Here is a 19,847-nt window from a genome sequence, read left to right on the forward strand (position 1 = left end):
TCCATGAAGACGAATGTCTCACCAATACGTTGCCGATATGGTTGCACTATCGGTCGGAGGATGGCATTCACGTGTCATACAGCCATTACGGCGCCTTCCATGACTACCAGAGGCGTACGTCAGCCCCACATATGCCACCCCCAAAACAGCAGGGAACCTCCACTTTGCTGCACTCGCTGAACAGTGTATCTAAGGCGCTCGGCGTGACCGGGTTGTCTCCAAAGACGTCTCCGACGATTGTCTGGTTGAAGGCATACGCACCACTCATCGGCGAAGAGAACGTGAAGCCATCCTGAGCGGTCCATTCGGCATTTTGTTGGACCCATCTATATCGCGCTGCATGGTGTCGTGGTCGCAAAGATGGACCTCGCCATGGACGTCGGGAGCGAAGTTGCGCATCATGCAGCCTATTGCCCACAGTTTGATTCGTAACACGACGTCCTGTGGCTGCACGAAAAGCATTATTCAACATGGTGGTGTTGCTGTCAGTGTTCCTCCGAGCCATAATCCGTAGGTAGTGGTTATTGACTGCAGCAGTAGCCCTTAGGTGGCCTGAGCGAAGCATGTCATCGACAGTTCCTGTCTTCTGTATCTCCTCCAAGTCCGAACAACATCGCTTTGGTTCACTCCGAGACGCTTGGACACTTCCCTTCCTGTCATAAAGTATCAATGCGGACGTGATCGATCCGCGGTATTGACCATCCAGGCGTGGTTGAACTACAGACAACACGAGCCGTGTACGCCCTTCCTGGAGGAATGATTGGAACTGATCGGCTGTCGGACCCCCTCCGACTAATAGGCGCTGCTCATCGATAGTTGTTTACATATTTGGGCGGGTTTAGTGACATCTGTGATACAGAAACCACAGTCTTCAGGAGATCTGGTAACCGGGGTGATGCAAAACTTTGTTTGATGTGTGTGTGTTCCACAACAATGCGATACTTGAGTGAAAGCAATATGAGATGAGATGCAGTACGAATAATAGAAACCAGTGTGTGAAACATTTAAAACTAGAAGACTGGCGACGGATTTTAAGGACGATAGCAAAGGAAACGTGTTGCGAAAAATTAGAGCCATATGGCACAATGAGTTTTTACTTATTGTCAGACAAGTACTGGGATGGACAGAGAGTAAAGTGGAGAACCTGTTGGTGAGACTGGTTAGAATGTAGAAGAGGAGAGGAACTGCGTGAATACAAAACAACATTCTAACTCGTGCTGACTTGGAAAAGCGTTTAACACTGTGAAGTGGAAATACTTTATTCTACACTTTGACGGACACCACTACTATAAAGTCAGATAATTTATTTAGACCTTGTGTTGAGAATAAAAGAGTGGTAATGAGGGAACTGGGCCAGAGTAAATACACACATGGGCCAATAATTTTTATCGAAACTGCTGTTCACGGAGTGTATCCAAAGGCCGTTAGATGACATAAAGTAATACTCATGGGAAACTTTATATCAATGGAGTGATCATACATTAGCTTTGTTTCTTACGATTGATCACAGTGTTCGTAGAGAAGGAACAAGTTAATGAATGCTGACGAATATAAAGTCAATATTAGAAAGAAAACACGGATAGAACGAAAATGTTGTTTGGTTCATCGAGGCACTGGCTAGGAAGGTACAAAAATTTAATGCAGTTACGTCAAATAAAGATATGGTTGGAGACCATGGCTGTTATGTGAAATAAATTGTTGATGGCGTACAGAATCAACTCCAAAAATTGGTTTTAGGTTACATTGTTCAGAAAGTACCGTTACCGGCTACGAATTTCTGTAGTTCACTTTCTTTCAGCTTTCGTCAAAATAGATGAGTATTACTTTGGTGCCGGCCGAAGTGGCCGTGCGGTTAAAGGCGCTGCAGTCTGGAGCCGCGAGACCGCTACGGTCGTAGGTTCGAATCCTGCCTCGGGCATGGATGTTTGTGATGTCCTTAGGTTAGTTAGGTTTAACTAGTTCTAAGTTCTAGGGGACTAATGACCTCAGCAGTTGAGTCCCATAGTGCTGAGAGCCATTTGAACCATTTATTACTTTGGTTTGGTGTTGTGTTGCCTTTGGATAAACAACAACTGACAGTTAAAACGTGTAATAAAGGTGGTTGCGTTACAGATCTGTGTTAGAACGCGGCTTATGTGAAATTTCCATCTGAAGCATTCGTTTTTGTAGCTTTTTTCAACTTTCACATTGGCAACGATGTTTGTGTTCTCACCTTCACGTATGTCAGTTTGCATTACATTGCGACATTGAATTTGGTACACATACACAACTAGAATATAACAGTGAATCGGTATGCAGTCTAGACCCTTTGCTTACAAGTATCGTACCCTCAGGCGTACTTCAACATTGGAGCACATTTCCAGTCGCTGCGCCATTTCACGCCCACACTGTGGTACGCTTGTTATCCGTACCGCAGCTTGCAAGTAACCTGGAACGTTTACTCTCTTATGGCAATGCGACACTCTTGTTGCTTGACGATCTTAGCGTGAGTCGACGTGTGTAACTTACTCTCTTTAGTCCGTACGTATCTATCATCCTATACAGTATCATGGACTTTACATAATTTCTAAAGGAAGATGAAATTGTCAGTGACATTGTCTGCAGAAAACCATACAAACTACCAGCGAGATTTGGAAAAAGTAGGTAAAACCTTCACTGGGAATTTCGGTAAGAGCGCAACACTTCGTGGCCGTACGTAATCGTACGTCACAAAGGAATGCGATGTCGTCGAATGGTTTGAATAGACTTTGTCCGTATCACTTAAGCATACCTCTAAAATATCTCTGCGATAGTAATCTGCGTACTGGTGATGGCATAATAATTGTGCTAAGAATTCGGGTGTCGAAGTAGCGTTATCAGCGGTCAACACATGTCACGCTGAGTACCGGCATCGTATGTTAGTTACAGCAGTCGACAGATGGCACTGCAGCTTAGATTAGCGCGCCTGATATAAGAACGCAGCGTCTGGGGACCGTCTATTGCCGGTTATCCTCTACACGAACAAGCTGGTTAACAACGACACAAGCAATGGGTAAGTCCATTCGGTTCCTACTCTCAGTTGATCTCAGCTCTCTTGGTCTCCACTATCGAATTTATATTCTTACGGTGGAACTAGTGAACTGTTTGTTTTCCGTACGGCGACTTCTGTTACTCGTATGAGATTATTCATGATTTTTAAAAGTTATTAGATGCAAATCTAGAACTAAGACTGGGATCCAAACTATTGTCTTATAGGTGCTCGTCCTGCAGAAACAGCCTAAGGGACAGTTGAGAGTGTAAGTCCTTCTGAGGGATGCGGTCGCGATGAGCAGTGCTCGCGAATGGAAGGAATCGGCATCCGAGACGGTCTCGCAAACACAGACTGGTCGTGTCGTACGCATTTATTGGTCGCTCCAAAATGCAAGGTTGCAAATGATGTAATTGAAGTGACAACGCGAATACTAGAAAGAATGGGTGAGGAAGGAGGGGAACGTTAGTGGTAGAAATACTGTGAATAGTTCAATCAGTACTAACAAAGCAGTGGGAGGGAAAACGTATTAACAGCAATGTCATCTTCATTATTTACGCTTTGACATTCGCTGGTCTCCTCCAGATTTTTCTCTCCACGCAATTCAGCCTTCGGCTATATTCATTCATGCTGGTGCTGAATATCTTCTAAAGTCGTCTCTCCACCATTTAGGCTGTCGTCTCGATCTTGGAATCTCGCAGAGAACTTTCCTGGTCAGTGTGTCATTCACAAGCCTGGCTACACGTCCTTCCCACCTCCACCTCATTTCCAGTACGATCATTATTACACTTTCCACTTCAGTTTGTTCTCTGATCAATTTGCTTACCTCACCCCCCCCCCCCTCCAATTGCCAACGTATTTCTTCCCAATTTTTTTGTTTCGTGTCGTTCCTCAGTTTCTTTTGTATTCCTGGAGATGCGGTCCGTGCATACAACTAAATGTAAGGCTTTTTGCGTTACGTTGTGACACACGCGTTTTACTACTTTCTCCTCATGAAACATCGTCACTTGCCATTTTGTGATCTAGTTATTTCATATGTATCGTTCTGGAGTTGTGCTCAGTTGGTTTGTGTACACAAGGATGCCCGCATTTTAACTGGACGCTTCACTTTCACTGCATGTAAAGTAAATACACACTTTCAACACACAGCGAAAGTAAAGCGTTCAACTGAAATCAAAAACGCCGAAAATCGGGCATCCTGGTGCACGCAGGCCAACTATGAACAACTCCAGAATGATTCATATGGAAAAATATCACAAAATCGCCACTGAAGATGCATCAGAAAAAGAAAGAAGCGAAACGCGTAGGGCACAACGCAAAAAGCCAATAATTTATTTGCGCAGATGATCCATACCTCCAGTCTTTTCGTCACCTGTGGAGGAACGGTGTTGTAGAACCGTCTCCTCATTAGTTATTGACACTGACAATGAATTTCCATTGTCGCATAATCGGCTGCTTAGCTTAGAAGACTCTGCGTTACCAAGAGCACTGAAGGCCAGCTACGTTTTTCATTATTTTTCTTCCACTGCTCTAAATACAAAAAAAAAAAAAAAAAACGCTTCCACAGTTTCTCTGATTTCATTGTTAATTTTCACAGTTTTTCTGTTCATTTTCGTTGATTGTACAATACTTTAGCTCTGCTATGACTGATTTTAAAGCATACTGGCATACTTTCAGTGTTAACTTGCACTATTGGGTGTTCGAGTTCAGGTATACTACAAACACATTGTATAACGGCATCAGTAAATTACTGATGTATTAGTATTGCTTCATTAATATTTATTACTTTTTCTTTCTCCTAGTTCGGGAATCTGGAAACTACTTCTGCTTGTGCTATGGATAGTACTGATGTTAGATACTTTCATTGTCTGATTCCTTTTTCACTATCATGATAAATTCTAATGGAACCTCTAGTATCAATATGGATATTGTTGAAAATATTAAAATTATGGGAATCACTGCTTTTTTTTCTAGAGGGCAGTTCAGGTTCTAAATGAGTTTCAACAGCCTCTATATTAACTTGCGCAAACAGGGGTAATGTAAATATCTGAAAATGTAATCCAATTAGTGAAGGAATTTTAGTGAAGTAGAAATCGACAGGTACAAAATTTCTGCAGGATAGACGCTGGCTGAACGCTGTATCGAAGTAGTTTAAAGACGGAAGTCTAGAAAAAAGTCCCTTATTAATTTGGTCGCTGCAGTACACATGGAGAAGATGTACACTAGAGCGCAATAAACTAGAGGGACTCAAAGTGTACTGTAAGTGGTTGTGGGATTCACTATAGCAGTTGTTGATGGGCACTAAATACGATTTGCGGATAAGCACTATCTGAAATTTCTGCACAGAGTTCACCGACGGTGCACTGAGTCCTCCGTCATCTACCGTTGCATATATCTGTTGCAGTCGAAATACACGACAGTCGACCAAAGAGTGACTTTGTAATATTCCAGGACGAGATACTTTCAATGTATTAAATGAGATGGAAATATTCTACACTAAGTTTCAACACATTCAGGAGGTATCATGAATACATGCAACACTCTTCTTAGCCGCATTGCTATACGTTGCGGTCATTGGTGCTGGATTTATTTAGGGCGACGATTATGTACAAGAGACTCATTCCTGGTGCTAAGGGAACCAGTTTGTCGACTGGTAAACAACAGCAGTCTGTTCCTTCACCAGAGCAGCTGTTGGACAGCATTTGGCCTCTGTTGAAATGGCGGGTTCGTAATGGCAGTTCTCATGCTCGAACAATGAAGTAATTCCGCAGGGCAATGAAAAATAACAGGCGTTTCAGACGTAGGAAACGTATTGTTCTCTTCACGAGACTGCAACGCGTCATACGGGACAAAAAACACCGTTTGCTTCTGAGTTTACGATAGTTGGCCTACAGTTTGTGTTTTTCCCTTTTGGCTATCGTATTTCGAAAATTTGCTACTAATGACCATCTGTAGCCAAAAGTCTTCCACTAGCTTAATTGTCAGATAAAATGGTTCGAATGGCTCTGAGCACTATGGGACTTAACATCTGAGGTCATCAGTCCCCTAGAACTTAGAACTACTTAAACCTAACTAACTTAAGGACATCACACACATCCATGCCCGAGGCAGAGAAAATCCCTGACCCCGCCGGGAGTGGAACCCGGGAACCCGGGCGCGGGAAGCGAGAACGCTACCGCACGACCACGAGCTGCGGACTGTCAGGTAACATTTTCTGTCTTTGGAAAACATATGGTATTTACACAGACAGGGGTGTACTATTGAATAATTGTGCATTGTGGTTGTACAAGATTTTACTCTAATGGTGTGATGATGTTCGGGAACCCTCGTTAGGATTCAGACCTTCATGCCAGGTGGAAATCGCGTCCTGAACCGAACACATCTTATGCATTTATCACATTTTCCCGTTTGTTTCCGTCTTCAACGTCAGCAAATCACGAAACCTGAAGTATGTGGATCAAAATACGGGTGGTGGAAATAATTGTCATTCCTGTAATGTCCTTAAGTGTTACAGTGGGTCGGTCGTTGTGGCCGAACGGTTCTAGGCGCTTTAGTCTGGAACCGCGCGACCGCTACGGTCGCAGGTTCGAATCCTGCCTCGGTCATGGGTGTGTGTGATGTCCTTAGGTTCGTTAGGTTTAAGTAGTTCTAAGTTCTAGGGGACTGATGACCTCAGATGTTAAGTCCAATAGCGCTCAGAGCCATTTGAACCATTTGTTGCAGTAGGCCTAGCTTCTAATCGCTCGAACGGGCGCCATATTCATAATATAAATATCATATACTGTAAGTACTCACTTTTGTTTAACTGCTTTGCATAGCTTGCATCCTAGACAGAGCAACGAGCCAGACCCGGACCGAATCCGCGTGGCGGGGTAACAAAATCTTCAAATGTGTGTGAAATCTTATGGGACTTAACTGCTAAGGTCATCAGTCCCTAAGCTTACACACTACTTAACCTAAATTATCCGAAGGACAGACACACACACACCCATGCCCGAGGGAGGACTCGAACCTCCGCCGGGACCAGCCGCATAGTCCGTGACTGCAGCGTCTGAGATCGCTCGGCTAATCCGGCGCGCTGGCGGGGTAATGGCCGCTGGCCTGGTACACCTGGCAGCCGGAGTGTAGTTTCAAGAAGATTCTCCACGCTCGCTTAGGAAAATGACTGGCCGGCTGTCGATCTCCGCCTCAGAAAATACGATGTACAAAGTTAAATACGATAAAAGAGAAAAAAAAATTGCACGATTGACAGATGGCGCACACTACTTCCCTCTCTTAAGTTGACTGAAAATTTAGGTTTCAGCAAGGTCACGAACTTCAAGTAAAATAAATTTCTCAAAACATGAAAACGGAGGACCCCATACGACGGGATAAACACTAGGAAAGAGAGAGATACGTTTCCTTTAATTTACGTCTATGATCACAATCTTTTTGTTTAATAGATTACCGGTTTCGGTCTTTAATGACCATCATCAGATCTGCAGCAAAAATGGGAAAAATATAAATACACTCGCAAACTCTATACAGCTTAAGAACAATACATAGACCATACTGAAAAGTAGTACTGACAAAATTTACATTTGTGCGCTTTAAATATGAAGAGGCATACCTGTTTCATAAAGACAAAGTCCTAATGTACTACCTCGTCTATGAGGTCTCTCGGTGATGTAAAAAATTTAAGCTTCTAAGTTAATGCGTTCAAAAGATACGGCCATTTACGTCATGTATTCTGATGTTCGCAAACTCGTTTGTAAAAACCTAGGGTACTTCCCGTTGACCTAGGATCATGAAATTTGGCAAGAAGCAAAGTTTCACAGTACAAATAAAGGAAAAAATCCGAAAATTATTAATCTGTAATTATATTATATAAAAATATTTTTGTTGTTTGTTGCGCGTCGATCTGTATGTCTGTCTGTTGAGATCCCTTTCTCTCTGGAACAGGTAGTGATATCAGGTTGAAATTTATGTCTAATACTAAGATCTGTGGTGCCTTGGTGGTTTGAAAAGAAAAAAAAGCTTCTTAATCAATGCAATCATAAGATACGGCCGTTTATGTCACATATTTTGTTTTTGCAAGCTTACTAATCGAAAACTATAGATGGAATATCTACATACGTAATTAAGTTTGTAAGGAACGCTCAGAGCAAATGTCCTATTCAGGCTTGTCCTGTTTTCTGTTCGAAAGAAAGAGTTAATGAATAAGGCATATTCCCTTCACTGATAAAACAGTAAATTTATGCGAACAGTCGGTGTTGAGAGCCGGCCGAAGTGGCCGTGCGGTTAAAGGCGCTGCAGTCTGGAACCGCAAGACCGCTACGGTCGCAGGTTCGAATCCTGCCTCGGGCATGGATATTTGTGATGTCCTTAGGTTAGTTAGGTTTCACTAGTTCTAAGTTCTAGGGGACTAATGACCTCAGAAGTTGAGTCCCATAGTGCTCAGAGCCATTTGAACCATTTTTTCGGTGTTGAGGGAGAGTGTGTGCCACACGATTGTGGCCGCAGGGTGCCTATGAAGCTGAAGCCATTGGTTGCACAATACACGATCATACGGAGTATCTTTTAAGTATGTTACTGTCTCAGTGAATTTGTGATTACTAGAATCCAGTAGGTTATAGAGGTCAGGCAAGCATTCGACAGTAACGAAAGCTACATCGGGTGTGCTCCAAGGAACGTAACACGATAGTTAATGCTCTGATACATATAAACGATATATCAGCTAGAGTGTTTAGCATTATCAGATTGTTTGTTTAAGATGCTGATCTCTGAATATCAGTATTGTCTTTGAATGATCGTAAGGAAGTGCAATACAGAAACAAAAATTCCACTTGTAGTAATGAAGGTGATTGCAACATTCATGTAGGCCCTATCACAGAAGAGAGGCAACAACATGCGCACGTAAGGTGAAGGCTTTCCAGCACAGTTACTTGAACTTCTCATAGTGCTCTGCCATGCATCGTTATCACACAGAATTTACTTTATGTGGGTGTAATAGTGCACTGGAATCCTCGCCCATCACACGAATAAACTTCACTGGTGATCTGCTTTTTGCCTCCGCACACTAGGAACAAAGCAGAATACGTTACAAATAATACTAAGAAAAAGTTTGCTGTCTGAATTTGTAATGGTTGCGTCTAGAGGCCTAGTGGAATCTACTTGGAAATCAGTAGGTGATATATCGAGTTAACAGAGGGCTACTTCGAAAAGTCGGAATATATGTAGCGGACACCAGTTCTGTTGAGGATGACATTTCCAGACGAGGATTTTGCAAAGCGGAATACTGGTAATGAAGGATGCCCGAGGGAAGTCAAGAAGAATAGTTTTCTTGATGGGTTTTGAGATGTCTTCTATCTAAATGTGACTGTGGGCCTCTATGAGGCGATATTGTGAAGCTTTCGCTCTTTCAGCTTTTTTTAGTATTTTTTACTTCTATGAATAAGGAGCGTTCAATCGAAAATGTATTTTCTTCTGTATGTTACGTTTATCCGTAGAGAAAAGAAATTTGTTTCGTATCACTTAGTTGTATTCGGAAGCAGCTAAATAATTAACAGCTTTATCACCTGTAGAATTTACCAACTGATCACAGTGACGTTTTTAACATTTAATTTACTGCAGTAACACTTTTCGTGGATGGTCATTAAGTTATTTTTGCTTATGTTAGACATACACTGAGGGCAACTTGTAAAGGCGGGAAACGAAGTCTGTCGGTGCCAAAAAAAGAGAATAGGGTCCTTGGTGACAGAAATTGTTGTTCTTGTCTGAAAACTGTCCAATAAAAGGCGCTGGATTTGCAGGAACACTTATAGCGCAATATCCAGCAGCAGCTGGAACACACTTTTCTCGGCACTGCATCCCTCATATACGAAATCACTCCTCGATATAAATGTTCACACTTTATTATTTGCTGACGTGCTTAAGGATATCAACATATTTGCAGTCGGAAACCGCGACTTTGTTTCAATGCTGAGTTACATTTTTCGTGCTAAATTTGACGATTATCTTGTAGTTCTATCACACACGTATATCAAAGCAATAATAGTTGCAAAATTATGACACGACTTATCTACAGTAGAATGGAAAATCTCTTAGAAGCCGATCTACGGGAAGATCAGTTTGCGTTCCGAAGAAACGTGGGAATACGCAAGACAATACTGGCCCTACGACTCTTCTTACATAGTATACCGTAAAAGGCAAACCAATGTTTACAGTATTTGAAGATTTAGGGAAAGATTTTAACGATCTTGACTAGACAACGCTCTTTGAAATTTTGAGGATAAGAGGGGAAAATATGAGGAACGATAAGTTATCTACAACTTGTATAGAAACCACAAAGTAAAGTACAACAAGAGTATGGAATTTAGTTAAATTAAATTAGGCGATCCTGAGGGAATTAAATTTGGAAATGAGATACTAAAAGTGGTAGATAAGTTTTCTGTTTGGGCTGAAAAATAACTATGACCACAGCACAGTCGACATAAAATACAGACTTCAGTAACAAGGAAAGCCTTTTTCAAAATAATAATTTGGTAGCATCGAATAAAAATAAAAGGGTTAAGAAGTCTTTTTGAAGATATTAGACTGAAGTGTAGCGTTGTACAGAAACGAAACGTGGACAATAAACAGTTGTGACAAGTAGATTATAGAAGATTGTGAAATGTGGTGTTACGGAAGAATACTGAAGATTAGATGAGTGGAATAGTGTCCTGAGATTATGACACTCTGACTCGAACCAAGAGTTTTGCTATAAGCATGTTGTATGTTCCGTCAGTAAATGTCGAGTACGAGAAGAAACGAAATTGATGAGGAAAAACTGAACATTTATGGAGTTTTCAGTTAGTGCTTGTCACCTTTAACTTATGTCCCGCCTCAGACGATACAAACGCATGCATTCGCTCTTTTCCACCGCTAAATATATTTCTTAATGTGAAGATCCGTGAGGTTACGCAGGAGCTCTATCGTTTTTAGCTTCAATCGGAAAGAAAGACTACATCTATAGTAAACAGCTTGACGCTGGTATTGATTTGATAGACTTAGATGGCATGTGTTACAAAGTTAGGACACAGTTCCAAGTCAAAAAACAGATACTTATTAATACGTCGCGACAAATAGTACCCTAATAATATGACCAGTCCTACTTATTTTGTGTCGATGTAAAACACTCAGCTCTAGATGCTTAGTGGGAAATTCCAAGATAGTTTCAACCTATTCTCGCTTTTCAACTCAGAAATCCGAGCAGATGTGTACATTTGCTATTAGTTATAAATCAGTTCTTTGTTGTAACTTCCACAAATTGAGGTTCGGTTAGGGCAAGAAGTGTGATATTAGGATGAATATTTTGTTGAAGTATTTTAGCAATGTGGTTAATGTTGATAGGAATTCGAGTTAACGAAGTGGAAGACACTTCTTGCCCTCCCCTCCCAATCATCCTTACACCATCTACCAAAATCATCTCGTCACTCAGCACTATACAGCCCTGTTTCTAAGTGAACAGCATCAGCATTTGCAATACCATATTTTACAATTTTAATACCTTATTTTAACTTCCTTTATTATTGTACATTATAATGTCAATTTTCATTAAATTTATGTAGGCAGAAAATCGCTTCTATAGCTTGTATGTTCCGTCAGTAAATGTCGAGTACGAGAAGAAACGAAATTGATGAGGAAAAACTGAACATGGGGGAGAATTAATTGACGAATAAAGAAAAACAAAAAATGTAGCTTTTTTCAAAATATAGTGACGAACGCTATCGCAGAGGCAGTTTATTCTGGAGATGGCGTCTCTCACACAGCCCTAAAACATAAAGCTTTTTCTTCAGAGTATTGGAAAGAAAATGAAAATGACAGGGTACTTGGATCAGGGATGGCCGCACTCTTCGTGGAAACACTTCAAGATATTTCACATCCGAGTGGAGCATTGGGATTGTCTTTTTCTTTCCAAAATGATGCGTATACCCAGCATTCCGTTTAACTTGTTTCTCTTTGCTGTTGTCAAAATGTGCAGCGAACTACAGTATACTGCTGTGCTGATAGTCACTACTGACGAGGAAAACTCCAAGAACTACGGACTGTGTAGGCCCAAGTCGTTGGCTTGGCGGTTGTTTTAAACGTACATGACTCTTTGTCATTTACGGCGGTCTCTTTGTTTGGAGTGTGTGGTTTCCAGTTTTGATTTCACCTGAAAAGGCTGCTTTTGTGTGTCTCGTTGTGTGTGTTGCCTAACGACGCAAAACTCATGAATCATGTTGCGATGGTAAAGGGATTCCATTCTCAGAACAAGAACTGTAAGTAAGGTGCTTTTACCGCTTCGTTTCGTAGTGCTATCAGATCTTCGCTGTCATAGCGAGTGTCACACGTGCTTCTTGAAGAAAACTTGCGTTTAATCATGACTCAGATTTCAAAATAAGATGTGAAATTCCAGTTCTATAATTATGGTTTTCGCACGGGGACTGAGCTAGAGTGCGAATGAGGGACAGTAAATTTCGTCTAAAACAGTCAAGGTTTACGTCACTGATCTTGTTGATCCCAAAGTTAGGCACCAGGAGACGAAGAATGATTCATAGCTCCCCATCTAAAAAGTGTTTCTGAATTCCATTCCACATTTTCACACTTTTAAATCTTGTTACGAAGGCCTAGTCGTTACCACTTATCACTAGAAAAGTACAGTATCCGTACTAGAGGTACAAACAGGTAAAATGAACTTCCTCTATCTGCAGTGACTATGGAGTCTACATTTTAGATTCCTACGTGTATGTATGTATTTAGCAAGGTGGAGGGCATTCCGTAACACTATCAGAGATTTTTCTGCCCTTATTCCATTCGTGTCTTAAGTGAGGAAAAATATCTGATCACATGTTAAGGACTTCAAACGCTGGGCAGTACTCTAGAACTGATGGCACTTGTGTCTTGTATTTGATTTCCCTTACACGTACTCTGACATTCCCAGAAGTAAACCAACAAATCAAAATCTTTCAGGCACCTGTGCTACTACCGTTTCCCGTATTCGTTCAATTTCATATCACTTCTTAGTGTTACCCCTGAGTATATAAATGATGTGACGCATCTCTAAAGTGGATCTTGTCTGGTAATTTCTCTTTTTACGATCTAAAAGGCTTCCAGAAAGTCACTATAAGAAGTAATTATTATATTTTCAAAACACTAAACATCATGTAGGCTTGTCTGGTGCAAGAGAGTTGATTTGATACCATTTCTCAACGCTAAGTAACAATCGAAACAATCTACAGTAACATACGCCGTTGTACATTCCTCGTCACTGTTGGTCTACTATTACGGTAATGTCTATGACTGGACAATGTCACCACAAAACTTTTAGTTCACAAATTTAAGAATAACCTTGGTTGCAAGGAATGATTCCCGTTCTGCTGCCCAGTATCCGTCTGCGTGCATTTTGAGACCCCGGTTACATTCCTGATGCAGTCAAGCATTATTTACCTTGGTTAGACAAGTGGAACAGTTAAGTTCAGTCTTATAACGGCAGCTAAGGTCTAATTAAAGGGAAGTACCACCTACCGTTTGGCAAAGTTCGAGTTAACACCGGAAGGTCGGCGCAATAGCGACTTGCTACTTCATACAGACTTCCACAAGCTCCTTATGAAGAGTATGACACAGTAAATGATTGATTACAAGTGACCATCCGGTACTAGTCATTGAGTTTCGTTTATTTTCCATCCAGCAGACGCTAAAAAGGAGAATAGGCTGTTTTAATTGTTAGTTTCTGTAGCATGAAAACAGAACATTTCAGGACATTAATTCCTATTTAAAATATTGTCTAGTCAATTTCTAAAATCCATCAAAACTTTTAATGTGAATTTGGATGTACTAATTATGTTCTTACAAGGAGTATGAGACAGTTCTTTGAATTTCGCTGTACTTATCAAGAACTGTGCATTTACATTAGGGTACTATGATTTCTTCTTGAAGGTAGAGACATTATTATGTTGAACAGTTAAAAGCTGAAATTCAGCTCGTAAACTAAATGTCATACAGATCTGACTCCATGATGGTAGTCAAGAGACAAAAGATATGAACATGGTTTGCACAAAACGAAAAGTGTCATTCATTAAGTGTAATAGATAATGCTTATACAGCTGTGTAAATGCACGGAGCTAGCCTCACAAATGTTCTAACAAATTTTAATTACTTTTTCAGGACGGCCAAATGGAATTTTGAGTTTGCTCATGGTAAGTCTGATAGCCCAGGCGAAAGGAATGCCTCGGGCAGGAGACGATTCGGGATGTCTGCCAGAAAGTGACCCCAACTACAAAATAAACGTGCCACACCCAACAGACTGCAGCAAGTACTATTCCTGCGCAAATGGGCATGGAGTACTGATGCCGTGCCCGAGTGGCACAGAATTCAACCCAACCCTGATGATATGTGACTGGCCAGACCAAGCGGGCTGCGCAGCTCATCAGCCTCCAACAACTACTACAACTACTACAACTACTACAACTACAACAACTGAGCTGCCAACCCACACTCCTTCAGTGCAACCAACAACTACAACAACAACAACTGAGTTGCCAACCCACACTCCTTCAGTGCAACCAACAGAACAACCAACTAATCCTCCTACTCAGCCACCAACAAACCCTCCTACACAAGAACCAACTGATACTCCCACAGAGCCAACAACAGAGGAGCCAATAGAAGACCTCACAGAAGAACCAACAGAGGAGCCAATAGATGATCCCACAGAAGAACCAACAGAAGAGCCGATAGAAGACCCCACAGAAGAACCAACAGAGGAGCCAATAGATGATCCCACAGAAGAACCAACAGAAGAGCCCATAGAAGACCCCACAGAAGAACCAACAGAGGAGCCAATAGAAGACCCCACAGAAGAACCAACAGAGGAACCAATAGAAGACCCCACAGAAGAACCAACACAGGAGCCAATAGAAGATCCAACAGAAGAACCAACACAGGAGCCAATAGAAGATCCAACAGAAGAACCAACACAGGACCCAATAGATGATCCCACAGAAGAACCAACAGAGGAGCCAGTAGAAGACCCCACTGAAGAACCAACAGAGGAGCCAGTAGAAGACCCCACTGAAGAACCAACAGAGGATCCAGTAGAAGATCCAACAGAAGAACCAACAGAGGAGCCAATAGATGATCCCACAGAAGAACCAACAGAAGAGCCAATAGACGATCCAACAGAAGAACCAACAGAGGAACCAATAGAAGATCCCACAGATGAACCAACTGAGGAACCAATAGAAGATCCTACAGAAGAACCAACAGAGAAACCAACAGAAGATCCTACAGAGGAACCAACTGAGGAGCCAGCTGAAGATCCCACAGAAGAGCCAACAGATGTTCCCACAGAGCCACCAACACAAGAGCCAACAGATGTTCCCACAGAGCCACCAACAGAAGAGCCAATTGAAGATCCCACAGAACAGCCAACAGAATCTCCAACAGAAGCACCAACAGAAGAGCCAACTGATGCTCCTACAGAAGTTCCAACAGAAGAACCGACAGGAGAGCCAACAGAAGCACCAACAGAAGAACCCACAGACTCACCAACAGAAGAACCAGTAGAAGAGCCCACAGAGGCACCAACAGAAGAGCCAACTGATGCTCCTACAGAAGTTCCAACAGAAGAACCGACAGGAGAGCCAACAGAAGCACCAACAGAAGAACCCACAGACTCACCAACAGAAGAACCAGTAGAAGAGCCCACAGAGGCACCAACAGAAGAGCCAACCGATGCAACCACAGAAGCTCCAACAGGGGAGCCAACAGAAGAACCACAAGATCCAACAGAAGCTCCTACAGCAGTGCCAACACAAGAACCAACAGATATTCCCACAGAGGAACCATCTGAGGTTCCTACAGATGCACCAACAGAAAAACCTACAAATGCTCCCACTGAGATACCAACAGAAGAACCTACACGTACTCCAGCTACCATCCCACCCACAGAAGCCCCAACAACAAGGCCAACTATAACTGAAATTCCTTCTACCGCCACTCCTTCAGATGTGCCAACAGTAGCTCCCACAAATCCACCTACTACTACAATAAAGCCAACTAATGTACCAACTGATGCTCCACCAACCATTGTCAGTCCAACATCTGCACCAACAGTAACAACGACGAGTGAACTGCCTCAAAATACGACTCCCAGCTTACCACCTACTACCACCACTACAACCACTACTACAACCACCTTGAGACCACATATACCAACCAGTTCTACGACGACCACAAGTACAACGACCACTACCACGATCCGTACCCCTACCAGACCTAAACCATCTTTGGGTTTCTCGTTCTGGCCTCCAACGCCACGTCCTTTCTGGCGTAGGTGGTGGCGAAACTCGCCATCAATAAGTTCTGGCTCTCACGCCAGGAGGCATTGGCTGTGGTAGGCTTCGACATGGCGACTGTGTGCACAGTGTAACTGACACTCAGCGTATTTAACTCTTTGTCGTGACTTGCCCTATGTAACTACGTACCTCTGGTCAAGGATCTTTAACTATGTATTCCTGTATTTTTTTAGCTATAAGATGCAACTTTGAAAAATTTTGTAGTGCTATATATTTGTCATTTCACACTACTGCGAAGAAATATATATTGTTCCTAATTAATAACAGATTAAAGCATTTTCCTCTGCAAAAGATCTTTTATTGTGTATTCTGTAAGTTTTTAGCTATAAGATGCCACCTTGACAAATTTTATAGTGCCATATATTTATCATTCCACAGTACTGCGAAAGAATGTGTATTGTTTGTGATGAATAATATAGCAAAGCGTTTTCCTCTACGAAAGATCTTTTATTGTGTACCCCTGTATTTTATAATTATAAGATAAAATCTCGAAAAATATTTTGTGCTGTATTGTTTTCTTTCCTGAATATTGCTAATAAATATGTATTGTCTGCCATGAATAATTCACTGATGGATTTTTCTTACGGTTTCCACTCTCTTGCTCCTGATAAAGCCGGCTGTTGCAATGAGTTAAATATACAGTATTGACACATCTAAGTTACGTTTTTGACATTAACTGTTCCACCTCGTCTTCTCGCTAATAGAGGAGCATAATGTTCAGCCATCAGTTTAGTTCCAAGCATTCAGTGACAGAAGTTTAGAATTGTTCTCCCCAACTTGACCCATGCAACTGACAAATTTCAGAAGAAAATTCAGTCGTCAGTTGCAAATATTTTTATTTCACTTTACCAGTCTCGACAAATTAATTTATCAACTTCAGAAGCCTACAAACTTAGGGATATTATAAATCTTTAGAACTTGCCTATACATTTACGTAAAGTATAAGAGTACATTAAAGAACATACTTAATATTAGTTCAGCAGCTGTCAGTATCTTCTCCGTAGAAGCATGTTGCCATAATATGTCCAAAAACGTACATGCTGTATTTCATTATTGTAAATACAGATTGACAGATTGCTAGTTTATACTAACTGCATCACATCTATGTTCATGTGAAACTGTTGTGCCAGTAGCAAGGTACATGTATAAAAACATTTAAGAAGTATCGCAAAGGAGTTATATATAATAAATTTGAAAGAAAACATGGCACAAAGTTGTAATATATAAAAGAAATGATCAAATTTTCACATTTCATAAGAGGTTCTACGCGTTCAAATTTCTAATGCAAGTTGATCCCTCAAGAAATCTTTTGAATTAGATCGGAACATTTATATATTTCAAATTCTCCGAAAAATTCATTTCTTAACCCTCGCCAAGTATACGCAAAATTTCCATGTTAAGTAAGGATGGAAGGGGAGGATGTTTCTCGCTTTTGAGATGTTCTGCAAAAGTAGACTTGTATGGATACTCACCGCCCTTGTTGAGCAAGTGCTCACGAAAGCGGATCTTAAATGTGGTTGCAATTATCACATACAATATGTACCTTTTTGAAAGTAATAAGGTATTATGCTTGTTCGAAGAGGATATTGACATCTGCTAATTCAATACTAAAGAAGTTTTTCTAATATACTTCTTATACATTACGTAAATGTATAGCCAAGGTCTAAAGATTTACAATAACCAGTTTTGTAGACCTCTGAAGATAACAAATTAATTGATCGAAACCAGTGAAAGAAAATATAAATAACTGCAACTGATTACTGAATTTCAATCTGAAACGTATACCACAGTTGACGAAAATTACAGCTATGTATAAAATATCTGATCAATTTATTGAAAGAAGTCACGTTAGGAACGTGGGTTATTTTATACCCCTTCCAACAAATAACTTGAGTTTTATATGTAATTAATTCACGCTCTTTTATGATCAGAAGCTAACTATTGAATTATTTTTACATCATTTACTAAAATTATTATTATATGTAACTGTCAAATTTAAGATCGTCATTTTTACTACATTTTTTGAGATTTCATTGTTCTCAAAAAATATTTGCTTCTTGATAAACTGCCAATGCCTCTTCAACTAGTCCTACAAACGTCAATATTACTAACTTTCATGCTCTGTTCAAGTATAACGTATATTGTTAATCAGTTCATCCGCTGACTACATGTCCTCTGTGTTGTTGGCTTATAAGGAAGTTAACTTACTTTTTAGGGGTTTCCGAATGTATGTAGGAGGTTCATGTTCACGTTTCACAAATCTTGAAAGCGTTACTTTTAATGTAAATTGAAGGTGGAGGGATAAGAAAGGAAAGGAAAGGAAAGGAAAGGAAAGGAAAGGAAAGGAAAGGAAAGGAAAGGAAAGGAAAGGAAAGGAAAGGAAAGGAAAGGAAAGGAAAGGAAAGGAAAGGAAAGGGAAAGGAACGCATGATGTCAGCTGCATTGGGACATTACACGGAGTTTTCTGCAGTAACGTGGTTCAGAATCAAAGTCTTCCTGCCCAGACTGGGATTTGAAATCCCGACCTCCCGGCTGAGAGTCCAGTGTCGTATCACTGCGCAACCTCGCTTGGTGTCCACCACGAGTCGATTGGAAACGTTTCCTTTGCAAACACGACACACGTTACACACTCGATAAATTCGTCTTTTACTCGGTGTCCTCGGTACAATACAGCCACAAATGCAATCAAAGTGAGAAAACCGAACGAATTACAACTTAACGAGTTAATTTTAAAATGAACTGTAGACTCCGCAGACACGGTCGCATATTGGTTTGTTCGAAGAGATAACCTGTTTCGGCCTTATAGCCATCGTCAGATCTGAAGGAGGAAAATAAAAAGAACAGACACCACGCGGAATCCGCAGCTGTGATATGTATTATGTAAACTGAAGGTGGAGTGGGAGAGAGGAAAGGAACTCATCATGTTAGCTACATCGGGACTTTATGCGGAGTCAGAGGCGAAGAGTTAAAATGTGTAGTGTACCAGGGTTCGAACTCTGGATCTCCTGCTTACTAAGTAGTTACAGTACCCACTGCACCTCCCGGACACAGTGCTTATCACAACTCGGTGAACTATCTCGGTACGTCTCTTGGTCGACTGCCCCCTCCACCTTCAGTTTACATAATACATATCACAGCTACGGATTCCACGTGGTGTCTGCTTTTTTTATTTTCCTCTTCCAGATCTGACGATGGCTGTAAGGCCGAAACAGGTTATCTGTTCGAACAAACCAATATGAGACCGTGTCTGCGGAGTCTACAGTTCATTTTAGAATTAACTCGTTAAGTTGTAATTCGTTCGGTTTTCTCACTCTGATTGCACTTGTGGCTGTAGTGTACTGAGGACACCGAGAAAAAGACGAATTTACGGAGTATGTAACGTGTGTCGTGTTTGCAAAAAAAAAAAAAAAAAAAAAAAAAAAAAAAAAAAAAAAAAACGTTTCCGATCGACTCGTGGTGGACACCCAGCGAGGTTGCGCAGT

The 19,847-nt window shown here is 41.2% G+C and overlaps 1 protein-coding gene across 7 annotated transcripts; it reads left to right on the forward strand.

The window, feature by feature from the left end:
• The first annotated feature begins 2,993 nt into the window (after positions 1 to 2,993).
• LOC126203867 (cell surface glycoprotein 1-like) lies at positions 2,994 to 16,928 on the forward strand. Of its 7 annotated transcripts, XM_049938248.1 has the most exons (4): positions 2,994 to 3,031; positions 14,174 to 14,679; positions 14,752 to 14,799; positions 15,112 to 16,928. In XM_049938248.1, exons 1-4 carry the CDS (start codon positions 3,028 to 3,030, stop codon positions 16,405 to 16,407), a joined length of 1,854 nt encoding a protein of 617 aa, XP_049794205.1. In that variant the 5' UTR covers positions 2,994 to 3,027; the 3' UTR covers positions 16,408 to 16,928. The 7 variants fall into 7 exon arrangements, with proteins under 7 accessions (XP_049794205.1, XP_049794204.1, XP_049794200.1 ...); XM_049938247.1 differs by having other exon boundaries at positions 14,174 to 14,799; XM_049938243.1 differs by having other exon boundaries at positions 14,752 to 16,928.
• Positions 16,929 to 19,847: the final 2,919 nt, after the last annotated feature.

This window comes from Schistocerca nitens, chromosome 9 (genome assembly GCF_023898315.1).
Source record: "Schistocerca nitens isolate TAMUIC-IGC-003100 chromosome 9, iqSchNite1.1, whole genome shotgun sequence".
NCBI classification, from domain to species: Eukaryota; Metazoa; Arthropoda; class Insecta; order Orthoptera; family Acrididae; genus Schistocerca; species Schistocerca nitens.